At 34.6% G+C, this 20078-nt stretch overlaps 2 protein-coding genes across 2 annotated transcripts; one reads left to right on the forward strand and one right to left on the reverse strand.

Moving 5' to 3' along the window:
* Nucleotides 1-267: 267 nt before the first annotated feature.
* On the reverse strand, nucleotides 268-3150 carry LOC131929314 (mitochondrial import inner membrane translocase subunit Tim22). The gene is made up of 4 exons (XM_059285426.1): nucleotides 2683-3150; nucleotides 1062-1246; nucleotides 618-690; nucleotides 268-476 (listed from the first exon to the last, which is right to left on the reverse strand). The coding sequence occupies exons 1-4, from the start codon at nucleotides 2951-2953 to the stop codon at nucleotides 394-396; spliced, it is 612 nt and encodes a 203-aa protein (XP_059141409.1). The 5' UTR covers nucleotides 2954-3150; the 3' UTR covers nucleotides 268-393.
* A 2536-nt stretch (nucleotides 3151-5686) lies between these two features.
* Nucleotides 5687-9521, forward strand: LOC131929316 (bis(5'-nucleosyl)-tetraphosphatase PrpE [asymmetrical]). The gene has a single exon (XM_059285428.1). The coding sequence runs from the start codon at nucleotides 5693-5695 to the stop codon at nucleotides 6548-6550; it is 858 nt and encodes a 285-aa protein (XP_059141411.1). The 5' UTR covers nucleotides 5687-5692; the 3' UTR covers nucleotides 6551-9521.
* The last annotated feature ends 10557 nt before the right edge of the window (nucleotides 9522-20078 follow it).

Raw genomic sequence — 20078 nt, forward strand, 5'->3', positions numbered from 1 at the left:
TTATGTGTGCAAGGTTGCTTGTTGAAATAAAATTGTGAACAAGATTTATTTGCAAAAGTTGTGTTTAATTTTTGTCATGCTCCTTAGGTCAACATGCACAACTTTCTAAGCCACACACCACTATGTGTGTAAATGTATTTATTTTATGAGTTTTTACATGAAGTCCTAATGAATAAACAGAACATAATCACAACAAGATATTTTTACAGCAAGAAAACAAACAGCTCTCATTTTATTTTTCAGAAAAAAAAATCACCAATACACACAGACATAGTAGATTCTTTTATTGTTCAAATTTTAAATAATATTTACACTGTCTTTACATTTGATTTCTACAACTCTTTTTTGTATATACATCACATGTTAAATTCATAAAACTAAAATCTTAAAATGTTACAAATGTCTCATATAGTAGTCGATGGCAGTAGAAAATATTGCAAACCCCACAGCACCAAAAATACCTGCCTTCAGACCAGCTGAAAGTAACCAAAATATATAAACTATAACAGACATACGATAGATACATACATTTTAAATAAAATTTTACTTTGGATAAAATAAATAAAAGACCTCACGTCACAAAAAGTGAAATTCACACCAATTTGTATTTGAAATACCTCTTAATCCAAGCACACCACCAACAATAGCTCCTGAGGCTGTTCCATTGATAAGTTCAGTTTTTCCTCTGTACTGTATAATATACAAAAGTTTAAAAAGTTAAAACACAAAGCATGCTCTTTCCAATCCTAGTCTATTCTTCTATGAATTATGAACGCATATATAAAATAAATGAATATATTTTTTCAAATCAGATAGATAGTTAACAGTTTTATTTAAAGGATGGCTACTCATACACCAGTCATAAACTACAGTTCGTATGCATTTAAAAAGCATGTTTCAATCACATCATTCAACCTTTAATTTAAATATAAAACTTGAACTGAAAAAAATTCAATTACACAAACATGTTTAATGTTAACATTACAGGCAGAACAAGACAGATCCAGCAAGAAGACACTTAAAGATTTAACAATATTCTGGCTCAAGAATGTAATACATACAGACTCAACCAGGCACTCTGTCCCAGCAAACATTGCTCCAACCAGTGCAAAATTTTTGCCGTAAGATAAGGATCGAGCTTTCATTTCTCTCAGCACCATGCGAGTTGTTGGAGTCTCAGTAGACATAGTAGACATTGGATCAACGCCAGCGGTAAACAAACCAAATGCTGCACCCAATGCAAACCCTAGAAAATATAACAATTGTTTAATACAATTTTGTTAAAAAAAAGATTCATACAATTTTTTGGTAATCTATTATTAAGCTATAAAATATTATATATCTAACTGTTAATTAATTAGTACGTAGGCTAATTTGGGGTGCTTTTATATTTGTTATTTTATGGGAGGGGGATTGTTGAATAGATGAGTGTGAGATTGTGTGTGGTAATGTCACATTAATCATAGTCAGTAGCCTAGGTGAAATTCACAAAGTAATAGTAGGCCCACTTACTAGTACTAATACTAACAAATAAAAGTTTGAAACTGGATTCAAGATCTAGAATCTAGATCTACTACTACTAGATATAGTAATAGATCATCAGTAAATCTCTATAGTGACTGCTATAGTCTAGTACAGTGTTTCTTCCAGACTTTTTTCTCCGGGGGGGCATTTGAAATCTTCGGGGGGGCGGTAAACTTTCTTCGGGGGGGCGGACACTGTTAAAAGTATATATTTTCTATATAAATTATATACATTTCATTTCGTTCGGGGGGGGGCGGTAAAAAATTTTCGGGGGGGGGGGGGGGGCTTTAGTAATATTGGTAATCTATCGTTTTGGGTATGTAAAATCGCCCGCGGCTATTAATGTACGAAAACATTACCTCATTGTCAAGACTTTAATAGAAGTGTATTGTGGTATGTTTGTGTCAAATATAGATAAATGAATAATAAACCTAAATCAATGGCTAAATATATCAATATAGGCCAGAAATTAACTTTTAACAGCAGTGTCTGCAAGCAAGATTTGCTATATAAACAGCAGCCATTTGTAAAATAGAGTGGCTTCCCCCTGAATCTAGCACTATAAGTTTATAAAAATAAAACCTAAACAAAATGGCTGCTATAGTAAATGAGCATGGTTGCATCTGTTGGAAACATCGCTAGTCTTCATTTATTACTGAAAAAGTTTTAATTCAATTGTTTAAAAACATGTACATAAATAAAACATGGAAACATTTTTGTATTTTAAAAAACACAAATTCTCCTCAAAATGTGAAATAATTATTAAAATTTAAAGGAGTCACCTGTTTTTCACATTACAAGTCACAGGCGATTTTACGTACCTAAAACGATAGATAATATTAGACTCTACGGATGATAATATGATTATTGATTATAGATACTAGATAGGGCCTAGATACCGGTGTCTGATAATGGAATCTTCTTTAAAAAAAGGAGTGTTGGGTTGTTAGTAGAATAATTATGTAAATTCAACTACCAGTGAGTAACCTAACCACTACTAACCAGTGCTAACACCGTAACACCCCTTGCCTTTTTAAAGAAGATTAATTCCATTATTTATTATTATCCAGTATAAACATTCTCCAGACTCTACATTATCACAATGTGGTCCATGAATTTACACGTTTCTTTTTTTTTTAATTTTTTTTTTTATCTTACCAACAACGCAACTTGCAGTGGATTTAAAAGCACAGCTGTCAAATATTCCACGGATGAAAAGTTCCTCGCGTGACAAGGGCATTTGAGGGATTCCTCCGATCGGAATGGTGACATCAGCTCTTGGTCGTTTTTTATTACCAATTACATGATCAATAATAAGATTAAAGTTAGATACATCACTGGGAGTGAGATTTTTAGGAATACCCAATTCGTTTAAGTCGTAAGACCCCGAATTAACCGGAGTTGTAGCATTGTTCATGGGCGCCGCCATTTTTGTTTTGACTTGAATGCAAGTCCGACTACCAGTTGTACTATTTAGATCTATTAACAAACTTTCGATGTCGATTGCCCAATTACCTGTTAAACTAGCTTATACCATTTCAACGTCTTTTTAAAAATAACCCTTTATTCATAATCTAAAAGCTATTTTCTCAACAAACTGAGTGTTTCAATGTTTTGAGCCAAAAATAGTGAGCAATTTTGTATCGATACCATTATTTAAACTCAACAACTCTACCAGGAACTGTAACTCTGGTTGTACGTTTGAAGTAATCAACATTTTAATAAATATGTCACCGATTAAGCAACTTGACTTTAAGAATCCAGATCGAGAATTAGAAATCTGCATGATACAGACAAGACTAAAAATTAACTGTTGGCCTTCAAACCAAAAAGACAAATTCGTGAGCTCTTCAACTATCTTAATTATTCTATATTTATAAATTATAGGCCTACACACAATTGACTACAAAATCTGTGACTTCTGAATTCAGTAGTCACAAGTGTCAGTGTGAAACCTGCCTGCGTTTGTGTTCTACATTCGTTTGTGTTCTACATTCGTACATTGAAGTTCAAGTACTAGAATGTCTAGATCTAGTAGTTAGTAGATCTACATGAACAATCTACCTACACTAATCTACAGTACATTGTAAACTTAACACTAGCTAGATCTAGTAGTAGTAGATCTAGTAAACAGCAAGGAAAATACTATCTAGTATTACTAGATTCTAGGTTATTATACATTATACTTTTTATAGTATTATATTATAATAATTATATATTATTAATGACTTATACTACTTAAGTATATTATATTTATATACTATCACTTAGGCCTATAGATCTATGTTTGTAACTTAAAATGTAGGCCAACTATAGATGTATATATTATAATTATAATGTATAACTAGTAGGCTAATAAACTTGTGATAGTAAGGGGTCATCCATAAATGACATTAAATGACTTCATGCTTTTTTTTGACAATTTTTATCTCTCCCCCTCCCCTCCATCACACATCGTCACAAAAAGCCAGACCCCCCCCCCCCTAAATGACATCACATCTCTACAACCCCCCTCAAAATTGCAGTTGAATTTTTCTTAAAACATTGATATTTTTTCCAAAATCTTGTCTGAACTCTGTCAAAATAGAGTATTTTAATCAATTCCTATTGCAATTTATTAAAACAGTTCTCTAAAACACGAAATAACGTCTAAAATTCGTTTTCTAACATTGCTTTTTTATAATGCAAAAATGTGACGTCGCACCATCTGAACCCCCCTCCCCCTCATCACACACCATTACAAAATTACGGACCCCCCTCCCCACTACGAGTGTGACGTCATTTATGGACGACCCCTAACTAGATCTATGTATTATCATAATTATGTCAGTGCCTGATAATGCCACCATAATTAATTATGCCTAATTGGTTGGTATTTTAAGTGATGCTTTGTCATATAGTTTTTATCCCTAGCAGAACGCCAGAGAGCATCTCCACTGCCTGGCTTGTTGCACTGAGTTGAATATAAACTCAATACAATAATAAAAATAATCTAAAATAGGTCAGCCATCAAACACACCTATGTTCAGGAGAGTATATTGCCAGCACAGATTTTAGTATTTAAAAAGGAAATAAAAAAATCACAAAACATATACAATTAAGTAAAGTTAAACCAACTTTACAAAAAAATTGTTTAAAATAACACAGTAAATTTTTAAAAACATAATCTAGATTATATCTGGCCTATAGCTTAAAGTAAAGGATCAGATTAATAAAAGAATTTGTAAAAAAAAATCCATGTAGATTCTTAGGTCTAATTTACAAAAAACAAAAAATCTATTTAAAAACTATAGAGTCTGTGATTAGGTGAGTCAAGACTTCAACACTTTCTGGATTTGCATTTGTACGCTGTACAATCTGACCATCTCTCTCTCAAATTTTTAATCCCACCCCACCATACTATCAAAATGGTTGTTATTTTATTACTAAGGCTGAAGCAGAGAAAAAAATTCAGCATTTAATTAGTTTGAGCCAGAACTTGGATTAAAAAATTTTCATTAATACTTAATTCTGTTTTGGAATAAAAGCTAATTGTTTAATTTTTTCTTTCCATAGGACTATGGCTTTTATGCAGAAATGGCAAGCCGGATGTAGCTAAAACTACAAACTATCAACTGTTTTACAGTAAGATACAGCATCATTTCATGGTAAGATAGATGTAGCTAAAGCTACAAACTATCAACTGTTTTACAGTAAGATACAGCATCATTTCATGGTAAGCTGGATGTATCTAAAACTGCAAACTATCAACTGTTTTACAGTAAGATACACAAGTTTCAGCATCAGTTTTTAGAAGCAGGAAGAGTCAACAGAATTAGCTTTATACACATACAGTGTTACTTCTACTACCTTAAAAGACCAATGCATATAAATAAATTTTGTAAAGACAAAAACAAAACAAAAACTACTAGCGTAACTGTTGTGCTTTTGCTTAAAGCCATAAAGATTAACATAACTCATGAAAAAAATCTTTCTTTTCAGTATGCTATTTTACACCATAACCCAGAGTGGCACTGTCTGTTTATAATGTTAATCTATTTTTTTACAGTCCTAATTTATTAAAAGAATAATCATTACATCTTTAAATTGTTAAAAAATTTAAAATTAGATATTCCTGTAATAGTAATATTTGAATGAAGTTTTAATCTGTTGCAGAGTTGAGTTGGAAATGGCTGCAGTATTGTTTAACATCATATCTTTGATTAGGAAAATATACATCCACATCAAGCCATACCCTGTCAAAACAAAATATGGCCTGACGCCCCCATCAAAGTGCCATATTGTCATTACTGATGAAGACATTGGAGACCGACCCATTTTAATTATAGGAGATGTTCATGGGTGCTTTGATGAGCTTCAGGATCTCATCACTCAAGCAATGAACAGAATCAACACCACAGACCTGTTTATTATCTTTGTTGGGGATATGCTCAACAAAGGTCCCAAAAACCAGGAGGTTGTAACGTACATTCGTCAGCTGGTGGCTAAAGGCAAGGCCGTGGCTGTGAAAGGTAACCATGAAGAGTCTCTGCTTAGAGAGTATCGTAACATGCAACAGATAGACAACTATGTGCTCCCAGCTAAGTATACGTACCTGAGTACTTTAACCCTGGAAGATTTCTCGTACCTGCAGAGCTTGCCCTACTCCCTGACCATTCCGAAAATAAATTCCATCATTGTCCATGCTGGGATGGTACCTGGGATCCCATTGAAGCAGCAGTGTTTGATTGATCTATGCCACATGAGGAACCTGGTATCAAAGTACACGTTGTGGGGGCCGGTTCACGTGGCCAAAAGTAAACCAGATGTTGGTGTTCAGTGGGGCACGCTGTGGGTGGGCCCGGAACATGTGTACTACGGTCACGATGCTAGGCGCGGCCTGCAGGAGCTGCCCTTTGCCACAGGTCTTGATACGGGCTGTGTGTACGGGAAAAACTTGACTGGGATGATTATAAACAATGATGGGGATAAGATATTGGTAACAGTGCGAGCTCAACGGTCATATTACACGAATAATGATTCTTAGCTGATGCTCGTTTTTTAATGCTGCTCAACATTCCATTTGTTTTTTTTTATCTAATTTAACAAAACCATTGTTGAATCTCAGTCCTTGCTTTTCTCCTGTTCCAACATTTCAATGTAAGTTGGTGTACACACCATGGTTTCAGATCAATATTATTCAGTATTATTGTTATTTATATTTCAAGTTAATTCACTTGGTTGCATGTTCAGAAGATGAAATTTAAAGTTAAAAGCCACAGGAATTAACACCAGTTTCTTCCCAAATGTTTATAATTCTAAGTATTTTTATACATATCCAAACTGCTCACCTTGTTTTGGGAAATGTTTGTATGGATATTCGGGTCCCTGGATATCAGAAGGTCTACAGTATAAGATAAGGTTGTTATCTCAGTACCAATGTGTTACTGATGTAGGTTGTTATGTATGGGCTGAATATAAGCTCTAAAGATGATTGCTAAAGTACACTGAAAATAACAAGTTAACAAAATTTAAAAGACTCCAACTTGTGAGTTGGTGTCCTGCTAAACATTAACATTTGCTGTGTTGTTTTATTGAGTATTTATTGCAATACAATTTTGTTTTGAAAATCAATATTGGGCCTGTATGTTATGAAATGTAATTTGAATCTTTAAAAGATTATTGGGAGAGGCCATTGCCATACACCTTTGTTGAAGATTTTCTTAACTATTCATTTTTGTCCAATTGCTCTTATGTCTAATTATCATATAATTTACTATTTTTTAACGACCAAAGTACTATTTTTATTGTTTTGATTAATATGCTTGGTTAGCTTCATTTAATAAACTGACACTAAGCTTTACAACATAATTACTTGTCCCCTAATGTTTTATATACACCAAGCACATTTTACAAGATTAAAATTTTAATGGCTCAAGTATATCACTTTTCATGTTTTAACCTTGAAATCATAAAAATAGCACACATAATCAAATAAGCCCTCAATCACAAAAGTATGACATTCAGTTGGGCAAGGTTCTTTGAATCTGACTAATGTTCTTAAAATCCTAGGCCCATTAAAATGTCTCTCAAGAAAGCAATAATTCTTAGATCTTGTATGGTTCTTCCATCCATCCACACAACGGAAGGCCTAGTCTAGATCTCTAGTTTGGATCAGGGTTCAAGTCAGTAGAACATCCCAGAATCCACCCAGTTCTGATGAGTACCTAACTTATGTTAGGGAAAGTAAAGGTGGCTTGGCATAGTGCAGACCACACTATTCCTTCATATAATGAGGTCACAGAAACAGGTGAACTCTACTTCGCTTGCCCCATGGACGATCAGGTTCAAAAAGGGAACATTACTTTACTTTTTACTAGTACATTGTTAGACATTAAGTATACCTCAAGAAAGCTAATATTCTTTGAAAATTTTACAGCAATAATAAATTTTTTCATGTATCCTGATGTGGACCAAGAAATAATGTCAATCAACTAATGTCTGGTTGTGTCTGATTGGTCAGGGGGACTGACGCTTTAAATATAATTGTTTTTAAGCGTTATTTAAAAATAACATGTTTTTCTAATAAACTGTAGTTCATGTTGTAATACTTACAAAAATATTTTATGGTCACATATTCTATTAGCCTTTATGTTTTATTTCCAAAGAAAAGATTCACCTAACAAAGATGAATTATAATAATTATTATGTATAAAGTATATCTTGTGACAATGTGTTACAAACCCACTGTGTATGATGTTTGTTTTTTTATAAAAATAAATTCATACAAAAAAAATACATATAAAAATAAATTCATACCAAATGTTGATTAAAATCAAATTTTACAGTAACATTAATTGTGCTGTTAATTAAAAGGTCGTGATGTATCTAGCTGGCTTTGATAAATAAAAATAACAATACCACCCTACCATCAAACTGCCTCTCTCTTAGAAATATCTATGTGATCCAATCAGTGAATAAATTATTTGCCAGCCATGAATATTTTTTTTTCTTTGTGTGATTGCAGTTTAATATTTCTGGTTTTTTTTTATGGTTGTTCAAAGTTATAATGTTTAGGTCAAATTAAAAAAAAATGTTTTATGTATTTTATTTTGTCAAGCTTTAAAAAAATGTGTTTTATGTATTTTGTTAAGCTTTAAAAAAAGTGTGTTTTATGTATTTTGTTAAGCTTTAAAAAAATGTGTTTTATGTATTTTGTCAAGCTTTAAAAAATGTGTTTTATGTATTTTGTTAAGCTTTAAAAAAGGGTTTTATGTATTTTGTTAAGCTTTAAAAAAGTGTGTTTTATGTATTTTGTCAGAAAATCATTCCTGTGTGTGCTGCCCTTGGTTTTATAGGGCTGTCAACACTGTGATGTCAACTAAACATTAAGTTTTGTTGTGGAAGATTCATCCTAGTTTGTTCATCCAATAGCCACTATTAAAATCATCAGGAAGTGTGAAATATCAAATGTACCCCCATACATGATTCTGTTGAAGGACATTATTATAATGGCTAGGACATGTCCTTTGTGGGACAATATTGGAATGTCTTAAGCATAGGACATTAGTTTAAAGGCTATGTCATGTCCTTATCACATGACAATATTGTAATGGCCAGGACACATGAGCAGTAGTCTAACAAATAAAGTCCATATGTTTTTTTTTTAAAAGGATGGGAAGAAATATGTAGAGCAACAAAGTGGTGTCAACATTTGTTGTATTAGTGGTTAAAAAGTAGATAGAACAGAGGTGGACATGATGGTACTTCATTCATGTTTGTTTTACTTGTGTGCTGGTTAGTGTGTAAATGTGTTTTTTTAGTGTATTACATAGTGCAAGAATTAATTTTTTTTAAATACAGAATATTGTTTCAGGCAACAGAAAAATTGTTAATGCACTTGTGATATGTACCATTTTAACAAAAATTGTATATCACCTTGATTAGGGGCCACAATTTCACTGGTATTTGATTATAGAGTTATTCCCCTTATCTAAACTGCTTAAGTTTACTCAGCAATCAAGTGATCATTTCTGTGTTCTGTAGACAATGTGTTTTTCTGTAAACCAGGCAGTTTGAATGGCTGACTGTGTTACAAGATCTCTCTAAGACAAATATAAGTCCAATGCTCACTAATTAAAAGTGTAAACATGAACATTGATGTAGTTGTGCTACATTGAGTACATTGTTTGGCTTGGTGTTAGCTGTACCAGTTGATCGAATGTTGTTTGCTTCTGGTATACTGGTTGATGATGTGGTTTCAATTATTTTTGTATGTCTCTACTACTCAAGGACATGCCTTTAAAGAATTTCTCTTCTTTTTTGGGATGTCATAATAGTACATCTTGGAAGAAATAGTAAGGATACCTTATAGGATTTAGTGGTCAGTGGGACAGATGAAGTAGAGTTGACCAGTTTCTGTGACCTCTGCACATAAAAAGGAGAGTGTGGTCAGCACTATTCTCAGCTCCCTGCCTTTGTTTTAGCCAACATGAGTAAAATACCAATCAGAGCTGGTTGAACTTAAAACCTTCTGTTACTCTCTCTCTCAAAAGGATAAAAATACAAGTGTATCAGTTTTTGTTTAGACAAAAGAGCTTTTAGGCTTGTTTATACGAATGTTGCTTCAAAATTAAAATGATTGTATTTTCTGACTACTTTCAGTGTGAAAGGTTTGCAAAGGTTTTTATTTCATTTTGACTGTCTTGTTAAAAAAAATTGATTCATATATTTTTTAAGGTTGTGTTTTTATATTCACATTTGATCTGCTTGTGCTTTAAAAAATTGAACTTTTTTTTTTTTTGTGAGAGAAATATTTGAGCGTGGGTTGACAAATGTAAGGGCACAACTTTATCTGTTTCAATGTTGTTAATGATCCACAAATAGGTCCAGATGGATCAATCTGATTTTAAAGCTAATTAAGCTAATTAACCTTTGTCAAACAGCTGGAATATAATGTCCATTTTATTTTTGTAAATGATAGTAAAACTATTTTACTCCTTATATTTCAATGAAGGTCTAGCACCTTTAACACTAATAACCGTCTCTTGTCAGAAGGTGTTTATGTTCAATTTTTGGCTTGGAGTAAGAGCTATTGCTAGTAAAGTTTTGACTCTGTAATATCCAAAGAATTTATAAGGACACATGTCTTAAATTTTATCTGGCTGCTGAATTTGTATATTTTAAATTCTCCTGACTCCAAAGTAGGAGAGACTATGTTACATTTTATTTTTGTGAATGGAATATATTTCACACTATAGGAAGTTAGAAATACAATTCAAAAACAAAAATGTTCCACACAATAAAAGCAATTAAACTATGATGTAAAAGTTGTTGCATTATATTTGTTCAGTGATGATTTGGACATAGATCTAAGTTTTGTTGTCAGGGATTAACTTGATATGAAAATCTTTCAGATAGACCTGTGATAGGGTTTTTATGCATGAACACACACCACAACACACAAGTGAACAATGTATGCACGCACATGCACAACACATATTTCACAACACCCACTCACACACACACATATATATATATATATATATATATATATATATATATATATATATATTTGCATTAGAATATATGTGTATATGTATATGAATCTTCTAATATTAGACGTTGGAGAACTACAAAAGAAACAACACAGAAATAAAATGAATTGATTTCACTAGGCACAGCTAAGTGTAACTTCCCTGCCTTTGATTTATTTGAGAGCCTGACTTTTATAGTGGTTTTCTATCTCTGTGTTGAGGGATGGGGAAGGTGGTGCACAGGATATAACCGTCTAACCAGTAGGTGGTTAAGCCAGGTAACAGGTTAGGTTTAAGTGGTGTTAGTGGGGATTTATGGAGGTTATCCAGTTTTGGTGATGCTGGTTAGAGTTCTGTTATGGGCATGTTGTATGCCATTTATACTTGTAATGTTGGAGGTTACGCTTTACATCATTTATATTTGTAATGTTGGGGGCTAGGCTTTACACCATTTATATTTGTGGTGTTGGTAGTTAGGATTTGCACCAATTATATTTGTAATGTTTGTGAAATGAAAATGTAAATCAGATAGGATGATCTAAATAGACCATGAAGAAAAAAGTGTTGCCTGTTTATTTCGTCGCACTCAGTATATTCCCCAAGCCTCACAGAACCGGATATCCCCCGCCATTCAAAACCTGACACCCCATGCTATACAGAGCCGAATACCCATATGGAACCTGATACCCCATGCTATACAGAGCCGAATACCCATATGGAACCTGATACCCCATGCTATACAGAGCCGAATACCCATATGGAACCTGATACCCCATGCTATACAGAGCCGAATACCCATATGGAACCTGATACCCCATGCTATACAGAGCCGAATACCCATATGGAACCTGATACATCCAGAATCATAGAACCAGATACCCCAGATTCACAGAACCGAATACCCTCAGTTTTTACAGAAGCGGATACCCCCATAATCACAGTACCTGATACATTTAGAGGAACCAGATACCACAGGCCATCTGAACCGAATACCCCCATGTTATAAAGAACCATAGCCCCAGAGGCGTAGTGACCCGGAGACAAACGATTTGCACCCCCCCCCCTCGAACTTTTCATTTGCACCCCCCCCCCTCATCTTTCGGACAAATATAATAAAACCCACTTCCGGACAGATATCGAACAAAGTCATCGGACAGATGCCATGCATATCGAAAAGAAAAGATGCAGGGCGGCATACCTAGATTTAGAAAAGTATGTTTGATACATGCTGTGGGAAATGTAGTTATGATAAATTAATTACCCAAAGGCCTATGTTTTGAAGACAATATGATATTGGATGTGATGACTGCGATCATAGCCTAATATATAAAGACTGTGATAATGGCCTAAAGTACTAAGCTTATAATGACCCTAAATTAAAACAAAGACTCCGATAGTGACCTAAAATATGAAGACTGTTATTATGGCCTTAGATATGAAGACTGTGATAATAAGTACTATGACTAATAATGGCTCTAAGTTATTAAAAAAAAAAAGCAACCCCGCTGTTGGCCCGAAATGTGAAGACTTTTATTATGGCATTATGGCCTTAGATATGAAGACTGTGGCAATGGCCCAAGATACGCAGATAGTGAAAGTGGCCCAATGATACTTTTAAGAAATGTTTAGATTGATCACTGCGTCATTGTGAATTCATTTGAGTTCCATTCTAACGAATTCTTTGTCCTCATTTGGACAAGCAAAAAACAAATTAGATGGAGGGCCTTCGATCGCTCATCCGTTATACACTATAGGACCACAGATCAAGTACTAGCTACTGGTTATTGATTGGAGGAGGCTGATTATGGTCTTCTCATTCATTAGTGGCAAGAAATAACGGACCAACAATGACGTAGTCCAAGTCGTCGTTACCAACACGTCTTTGTACCAGGATGACGTCACCATAGTCACACAAGAAGTGTCTACGTCATAACTGGCTATACTCGTGACATTTGTATGCTATTTTTAAAAGAACAATATGGTGTGAACCTAGTCTAAACTTTGTTTTGTTGCTTACCAAAGTGAGGATTCGAGTACATCATTCAGCCTAGTTACTTCCCCTATCATTGTTTTATAATATTTTATATAATTCTATAGTTAATTTTGGATTTAATTTTTAATATATTAATAAGTAACTATGTAAAAGGCAGGTGTTTAGGGTAATGAAATCGGGCAGGGGGAAAGGAGGGGGGGGGCAAATATTTTCCAAATCTGTACACTCGTTTTCACAGAACCTCCTTTCGGGCTAAACCAAACAATACAACGATTTATTATGGCAGTTTTAAATAAATGTTCCCGATAGGCGATGAGACATTTAGCCGATCTATAGGATTACAATGATAAGCTGGGGATATACTGACGACAAAAGCTATACGACAAGTATCGATTATACATTGGTTGGCGTCACGTAGTCGTGGAGTTATCGCCCCTGGGGTTCTTTGCCTTGCTGTATTGACATTCTTTAGAGAAGGCCACTCTATTTGTTTCATTAACATGCTATATGTATCTACGCTATATGTATATATATATAGCGTTTATATATATATATATATAGCGTTTATATATATATATATATATATATATATATATATATATATATATATATATATATATATATATATTTATATATATATATATATTTATATATATATATATATATATATATATATATATATATATATATATATATATATATATATATATATCGTATATATATATTATATAGCATATATATATAATCATATATACATATAGCTGTATGTATACGTATATGTATATATTCAATACACACACACACACACACATATATATATATATATATATATATATATATATATATATATATATATATATATATATATATATATATATATATATATATTCATGGTTTCTGGGAAAAGTACGGCCCCCTAAAAATTTTAAGTAACCCCATCCCTCCCCGGAGAAAAAATGTCCCTCCCCCCAACCCGTGCAGTAGTGTGGAGGCTTTATTTAACTGCCTTGACACATACACCCATAACAACATGTACACATTCAGACCAGTAACCGCATGTAGAACTACAACTACAAGCACTTGTACACGTACACATTACCCTCATTACTTCTTAGATAACAATTTTCCTTGTGTCGCAATGTCTGTCTTTGTGTTTGTACTCTGATCTTCTACCACAACTTTAACCCACTACTACTGCAACCATTTCGATCACTTTCCAGATCAATTCATTTCCATTGACAACACAAGCATGTCAAGATTTAATCGTTACAACTGTTCGCGGCATACAAAAGGTTGCTAGGTCTAGAATATAAAGGAATTTTTATTTTATTTAGCGCCTTCGCATACACTAGACTTATTTAAACCAAATAGAATTCGTCTGAAATTTTAATGAAAACAAACCTAAGAGTAGTTACTTAATCAACAAAATGATTTTCAATATATTTTCTATCTTAGACTCAGTATCGATGACTTGCTAATCAAAATATATCGCCCTTGGTTTATTTTTAGACCACTTACCACGGTCACACAATGTACGTGACAATGTCTCTTTGAAGCCGCATTCCGGGACTTCCCGATCTAATTTTAGTTCGATAAATCAATGGCGTTAACAGTTGCTTTTAGTCCATTCATTAAGTAAAACAAAGCGTGGATAGGAAGAAAGAGTGTACGCGAGAAACAAGTGACGATGATAAATGTACTATTGTCTGGTTGTTGTATACAGAGGCGTAGCGAGGGCAAAAAATTGCAGAATATACGGAATAAAAATGCTTTTTGCCAGTTCTATTATTGATTAATTAATTTTACATAGTCTTTTAAGTACAAATCGACAAGGTTTGGGGGTGCCACGATGACGTAAACGTGCTAACTATAGAGAAAACATTGCTATATCCTACAATATTATTAACAAACTATAGAAAAACATCGTTACTATTAAATCTGTGGTGATTAAAGCTTATAAACATACATGAGCGAAGAGATGCCGGGAAGAAACTCTGCTGTAGTGAGCAGAGCATCCTGGAATCAAGTGCATAAAACGTCCCTGAGTCCTTCCAGCTCTGTCTGGTACCAGACCGATCCCCCCCCCCCCCCGAACTTAATTTTTTATCTATAAGCTTTTTTTCTGCTTCATGTTTGCTATTATCTGTAGTAACGTCGTTGTCACGTGGTTTCGTGTATGTTCGTGTTAAACGTTACTTCTGTTGTTAAATTTGTTACTTGAATAAGTAATCAGAGGCGTAGCGACCCTTCCCGGTGCCCGGGGACAAACTTTTCGATTTGCACCCCCCCTCAAGATTTCGATTTGCACCCCCCCCCCTCAAACTTTCGATTTACACCCCCCTCAACCTTTCAATTTATTTTTCCAACCCATTTTGGCGCCCCCTAAGGTCGGCGCCAGAGTCATGTGTCCTCCCCCCCCCCCCGCTACGCTACTGTAAGTAATGCCAGTCATGATACGTAACCTGGATCTAGCAGTAACTCATCTAGTAACGGCTGTATAATAGCTTCTATCCTCAGCATTTAACCTTACAAAGTGTGATTAACCTAATCAGGTGTATCGACCACTGCAGATATACGAAGCGTGATTTTAAAATCAATACCGTGACATTACTTAACGATAGTCGATAACTGGACCATTACATTTGACACTGCCTAAACACAGGCTAAACTAAAGTTCTTATGACACATTAAATCCAGGTTAAACCACACAATAAATAAGTGCGAGCTAAAGCGTTATAAAGCAGGTTAACCCAGATTAAACTACAGTCTAAACACATTTATTAAGCGCAGAGTTTAACTTAACGCATTAAACACGGTTAAACACGAGCTAAACTTGTCTGAATACAGATTGTATACAGGTTAAACAACAGTCACGTTGAACCTAGGTTAAACTATAGTCATATCACAGTGTTTCTTCCAGACTTTTTTCTCCGGGGTTGGGGGGGGGGGGCACTTGAAATTTTCGGGGGGGGGGGGGGCGGTAGACTTTCTTCGGGGGGGGGGGGGGGGGGGGCGGACACTGTTAACAGTATATATTTTCTATATAAATTATATTAATTTCATTTCGTTCGGGAGGGCGGTATAATTTTTTCGGGGGGGGGGGGGGGGGCATAGACACCCCCCCCCCCCCCCCCGAAGAGATGACTGGAAGAAACTCTGATCACAAATTAAACACAAGCTACATGTAACAGTGGTAACCCGTAGTGTTAGCAGTAATGTGTTAAATCTAAACACTGGTTTTATGCTTGTGTTCTCCGTTGTGTTGGAAATCTTCTTTGATGTGTGAGTGGTTTGTTCTTACTCTAGCTGGATTTACTAGCACAGCAAGACGATAATAAAAAATTAATGATTTAATACTTTAATTTCTCCAACACATACTAAATTTCTAGCTTATCAAAAATACATATCTTAAAAACAAGATATAAAAGATATAATTAAATTGACTACCATTAACACTCAATACTGGGATTTGTTGATGTACTGTATCAGTGGTAAGAATGGAATAACGATGTTACCCAACCCTCCCCGGCTGTTGTTGATATTTTAATTCTGGACTTTACCAATAAGTGAACTAACAAACTGAATGTCTCCTAAGTTGAGATGAATACAAACATGTTTTCCTTTAAGATAAGTTTGAAGTTGTATTGATTGATTGATTAAACCTCGACAGGAAACATAATCTACGAAGTTAAAATGTCTTTGTTATATTGATTGATTAACCGCGACAGGAAACATAATCTACGAAGTTAAAATTTCTTTGTTATATATTTTGATTAACCGCGACAGGAAACATAATCTACGAAGTTAAAATTTCTTTGTTATATTGATTGATTAACCGCGACAGGCAACATAATCTACGAAGCTAAAATTTCTTTGTTATATTGATTGATTAACCGCGACAGGAAACATAATCTACGAAGCTAAAATGTCTTTGTTATATTGATTGATTAATCGACAGGAAACATAATCTACGAAGTTAAAATGTCTTTGTTATATTGATTGATTAACCGACAGGAAACATAATCTACGAAGTTAAAATGTCTTTGTTATATTGATTGATTAACCGACAGGAAACATAATCTACGAAGTTAAAATGTCTTTGTTATATTGATTGATTAACCGACAGGAAACATAATCTACGAAGTTAAAATGTCTTTGTTATATTGATTGATTAACCGACAGGAAACATAATCTACGAAGTTAAAATGTCTTTGTTATATTAATTGATTAACCGACAGGAAACATAATCTACGACGCTAAAATGTCTTTGTTATATTAATTGATTCACCGCGACAGGAAACGTAATCTACGACGCTAAAATGTCTTTGAACCTGAGCGGTGTCGTTTGGGGACTACATTGTACACGCAGCCAATGAGTGACCAACAGAGGTTCTTTCAGTCATTTTGCTCAAGGGGGTGGGGGAGGATGGGGCTTTTGACACTTCCGGGTGGTTTAAGTATACCTTTTGTAAAATTAAAACGTGATTTAAGAGAGGAAGTCCGGGTAGGGAGGGGGAGGGGGGCACTCATCTCAGGAAAGATCCCTTTGGTTGGTTGGTCAAGCTGTCCTATCGGCAAGCATTAATCGATGGCGTCGTATCTTTGACTCAAACATCTGGCTTGAATTGATGGTACAGAAAATGTAGCCCCAATTCGTTCGTATTTAAAACTTTCTGAATAAGTTTGTTGTTTTTTAATATGGTAATTAAATCGAAACTATTAAATGTATATTATGTATTGGGGTAAACTTTGGTGCTGAAATTAGACCATCCGATTGTTTAATTGTTTTGACCATACATGACTGTACGAAGGAGGTAAAGGAAATTACTCATTCATTACTTTCTCGTATATACGAAGTATAGAGAAAGTCCTTGTAATCGTGCAAAAAAAAAAAATCGAGATTTTTACAAATCTCGACGTTTTACACCTCGCGGAAACGGAAAAACGGTAATTTTGCAATCTTGTCCGTATGTCTGTGTGTCTGTGTGTGTGTGTGTGTCTGTCTGTGTGTAAACACGATAACTTGAGTACCGTTATAGCTAGGTTGATGAAATTTCATATATAAGTATTTTATCAAAATCGTAGATCCGTATCAACTTTTGAGCGATTTCCAATAACTGGAAGTGGTACTTTTTTCTACTTTGAATTTTAAAAAGCCTATAACTTGAGTACTATTTCAGATAGATAAATGAAATTTCACATGTTAGTGAAAGATCTAATTCTCTACCTTCTATCAAATTTTGAGTAATTTCCGTTGACAGGAAGTACTTTTTAAGCTATTTCCGATTTCTCCAAAAACGCATGTAAATTTAAAAAAGTACTAATAATATTGCACACTATTATGCACATTTTGTTTTGGCGTTCGCTTGGTGCGCAATTCTTTTTTCTACGAGATTCTATTCTATTTTTAAAAGTTTAAGTAATTAAAAATCATGTCTATATTACGAGTTATATAAGAATATTCGAGAAAGTTTACGGGAGATCACTCCCGGTTTATTTTAGTATTGAGGGAAAGGAACATTACTCATTCATTTTAGTATTTACATAATTGAGAGCATGCGCAACCAGATGTTTATTCGCGAGGAATTAATTACAATGAACACTTGAGAATAGGACAGGAATTCTGTTTTACTAATGAGATTCGGACATATAAAACAGAGGGAGTGGCTACCTCTTGATAGCTACCTCAATACTTGCTACCTCGTGTTGTTTACATTACATATAACATGGCTATCTCAATACTTGCTACCTAGTGTTCTTTACTTTACATATAGCATGGCTACCTTAATACTTGCAACTTCGTGTTTTTTTAATTACATATAACATGGCTACCTCAAAAACATGCTACCTCTTGTTGTTTTCATTACATATAACATGGCTACCTGTTCATACAAAATGGCTACTTCATAAAACGCATTGAGTGATTCAGCACTTGTTATGGCTGTATCTACACTAGCCCCATCTCACCACATGTGGAGAGTCTACAACCACATTACAGGCTGTATCGAGAGTGTATCACCACATGTGTAAGTGTAGAACCACATTAGAGTCTGTATCACCATATGTGTAGAGTGTAGAACCAATTGTGGGATACTGCATCACCGCAAATCGTGACTGTATCACCAGATGTGGAGAGTGTATCACCGCAAATCGTGGACTGTATCACCACATGTGGAGAGTGTATCACCTTATGTGGAGAGTGTATCACCACTTGTGGATACCGTATCATCACCAAGCCCACTTCACTCTCAAGTGCAATGTTTATGCAAAAGTAATCGATTTGTTCTAGTCGATAGCTGGTTTCAACAATGAGTTTTTTAAAATGTATCTGGTTTTGTTTCAAAACTACGATCGATAAGCAAGTTTGATTCGATTATTTCCAAGTGTAATGAAAACAGCTACGATTACTAAGGGGCTTAACTGAGGGTAGGACCTTGCATCTAGAGTTCAGAGACTTGACTTGAAATCAAATCTTCCATACACGAGGTTTGCATGACTCATGAGTGTAAATGTGTTTTCACGTGGTTATTAGTTAGCTTATCGGTGCAGTGGTTTTAATGATCACGTGATAGGTGTCTCACGTGATGCGATGGATTGCACAAACGGCTTAAGTGTGTTGATACGTAAGTGTGAGTACAAACTGTTACTATTTATATGCAGGTTTATATGTTTCTAGGCAGGGGTGGACTGGTGTTCGCCTAGCTAGGGAGAGGTGAGGTCAAGTTCGGAGAAAAATCGTGACCTGGTTAATTGACGACTTCTTACCTAAATCAACTACCTGTGGCCTAAATGGATGACCTCTAACCTAAATGGATGACCTCTAACCTAATGGACGACCTCTATCCTAATGAACGACCTCTAACCTAAATAGACGACCTCTAACCTAAATAGACGACCTCTAACTTAAATGGACAACCTCTAACTTAAATAGACGACCTCTAACGTAATGGACGGTCTCTAATCTAAATGAACGACCTCTAACCTAAATGGACGACCTCTAACCTAAATAGGCGACCTCTAACCTAAATGGACGACCTCTAACCTAA

Source organism: Physella acuta, unplaced genomic scaffold (genome assembly GCF_028476545.2).
Source record: "Physella acuta isolate Inbredline_101_S28 unplaced genomic scaffold, ASM2847654v3 ptg001613l, whole genome shotgun sequence".
Lineage (NCBI taxonomy): Eukaryota > Metazoa > Mollusca > Gastropoda > Physidae > Physella > Physella acuta.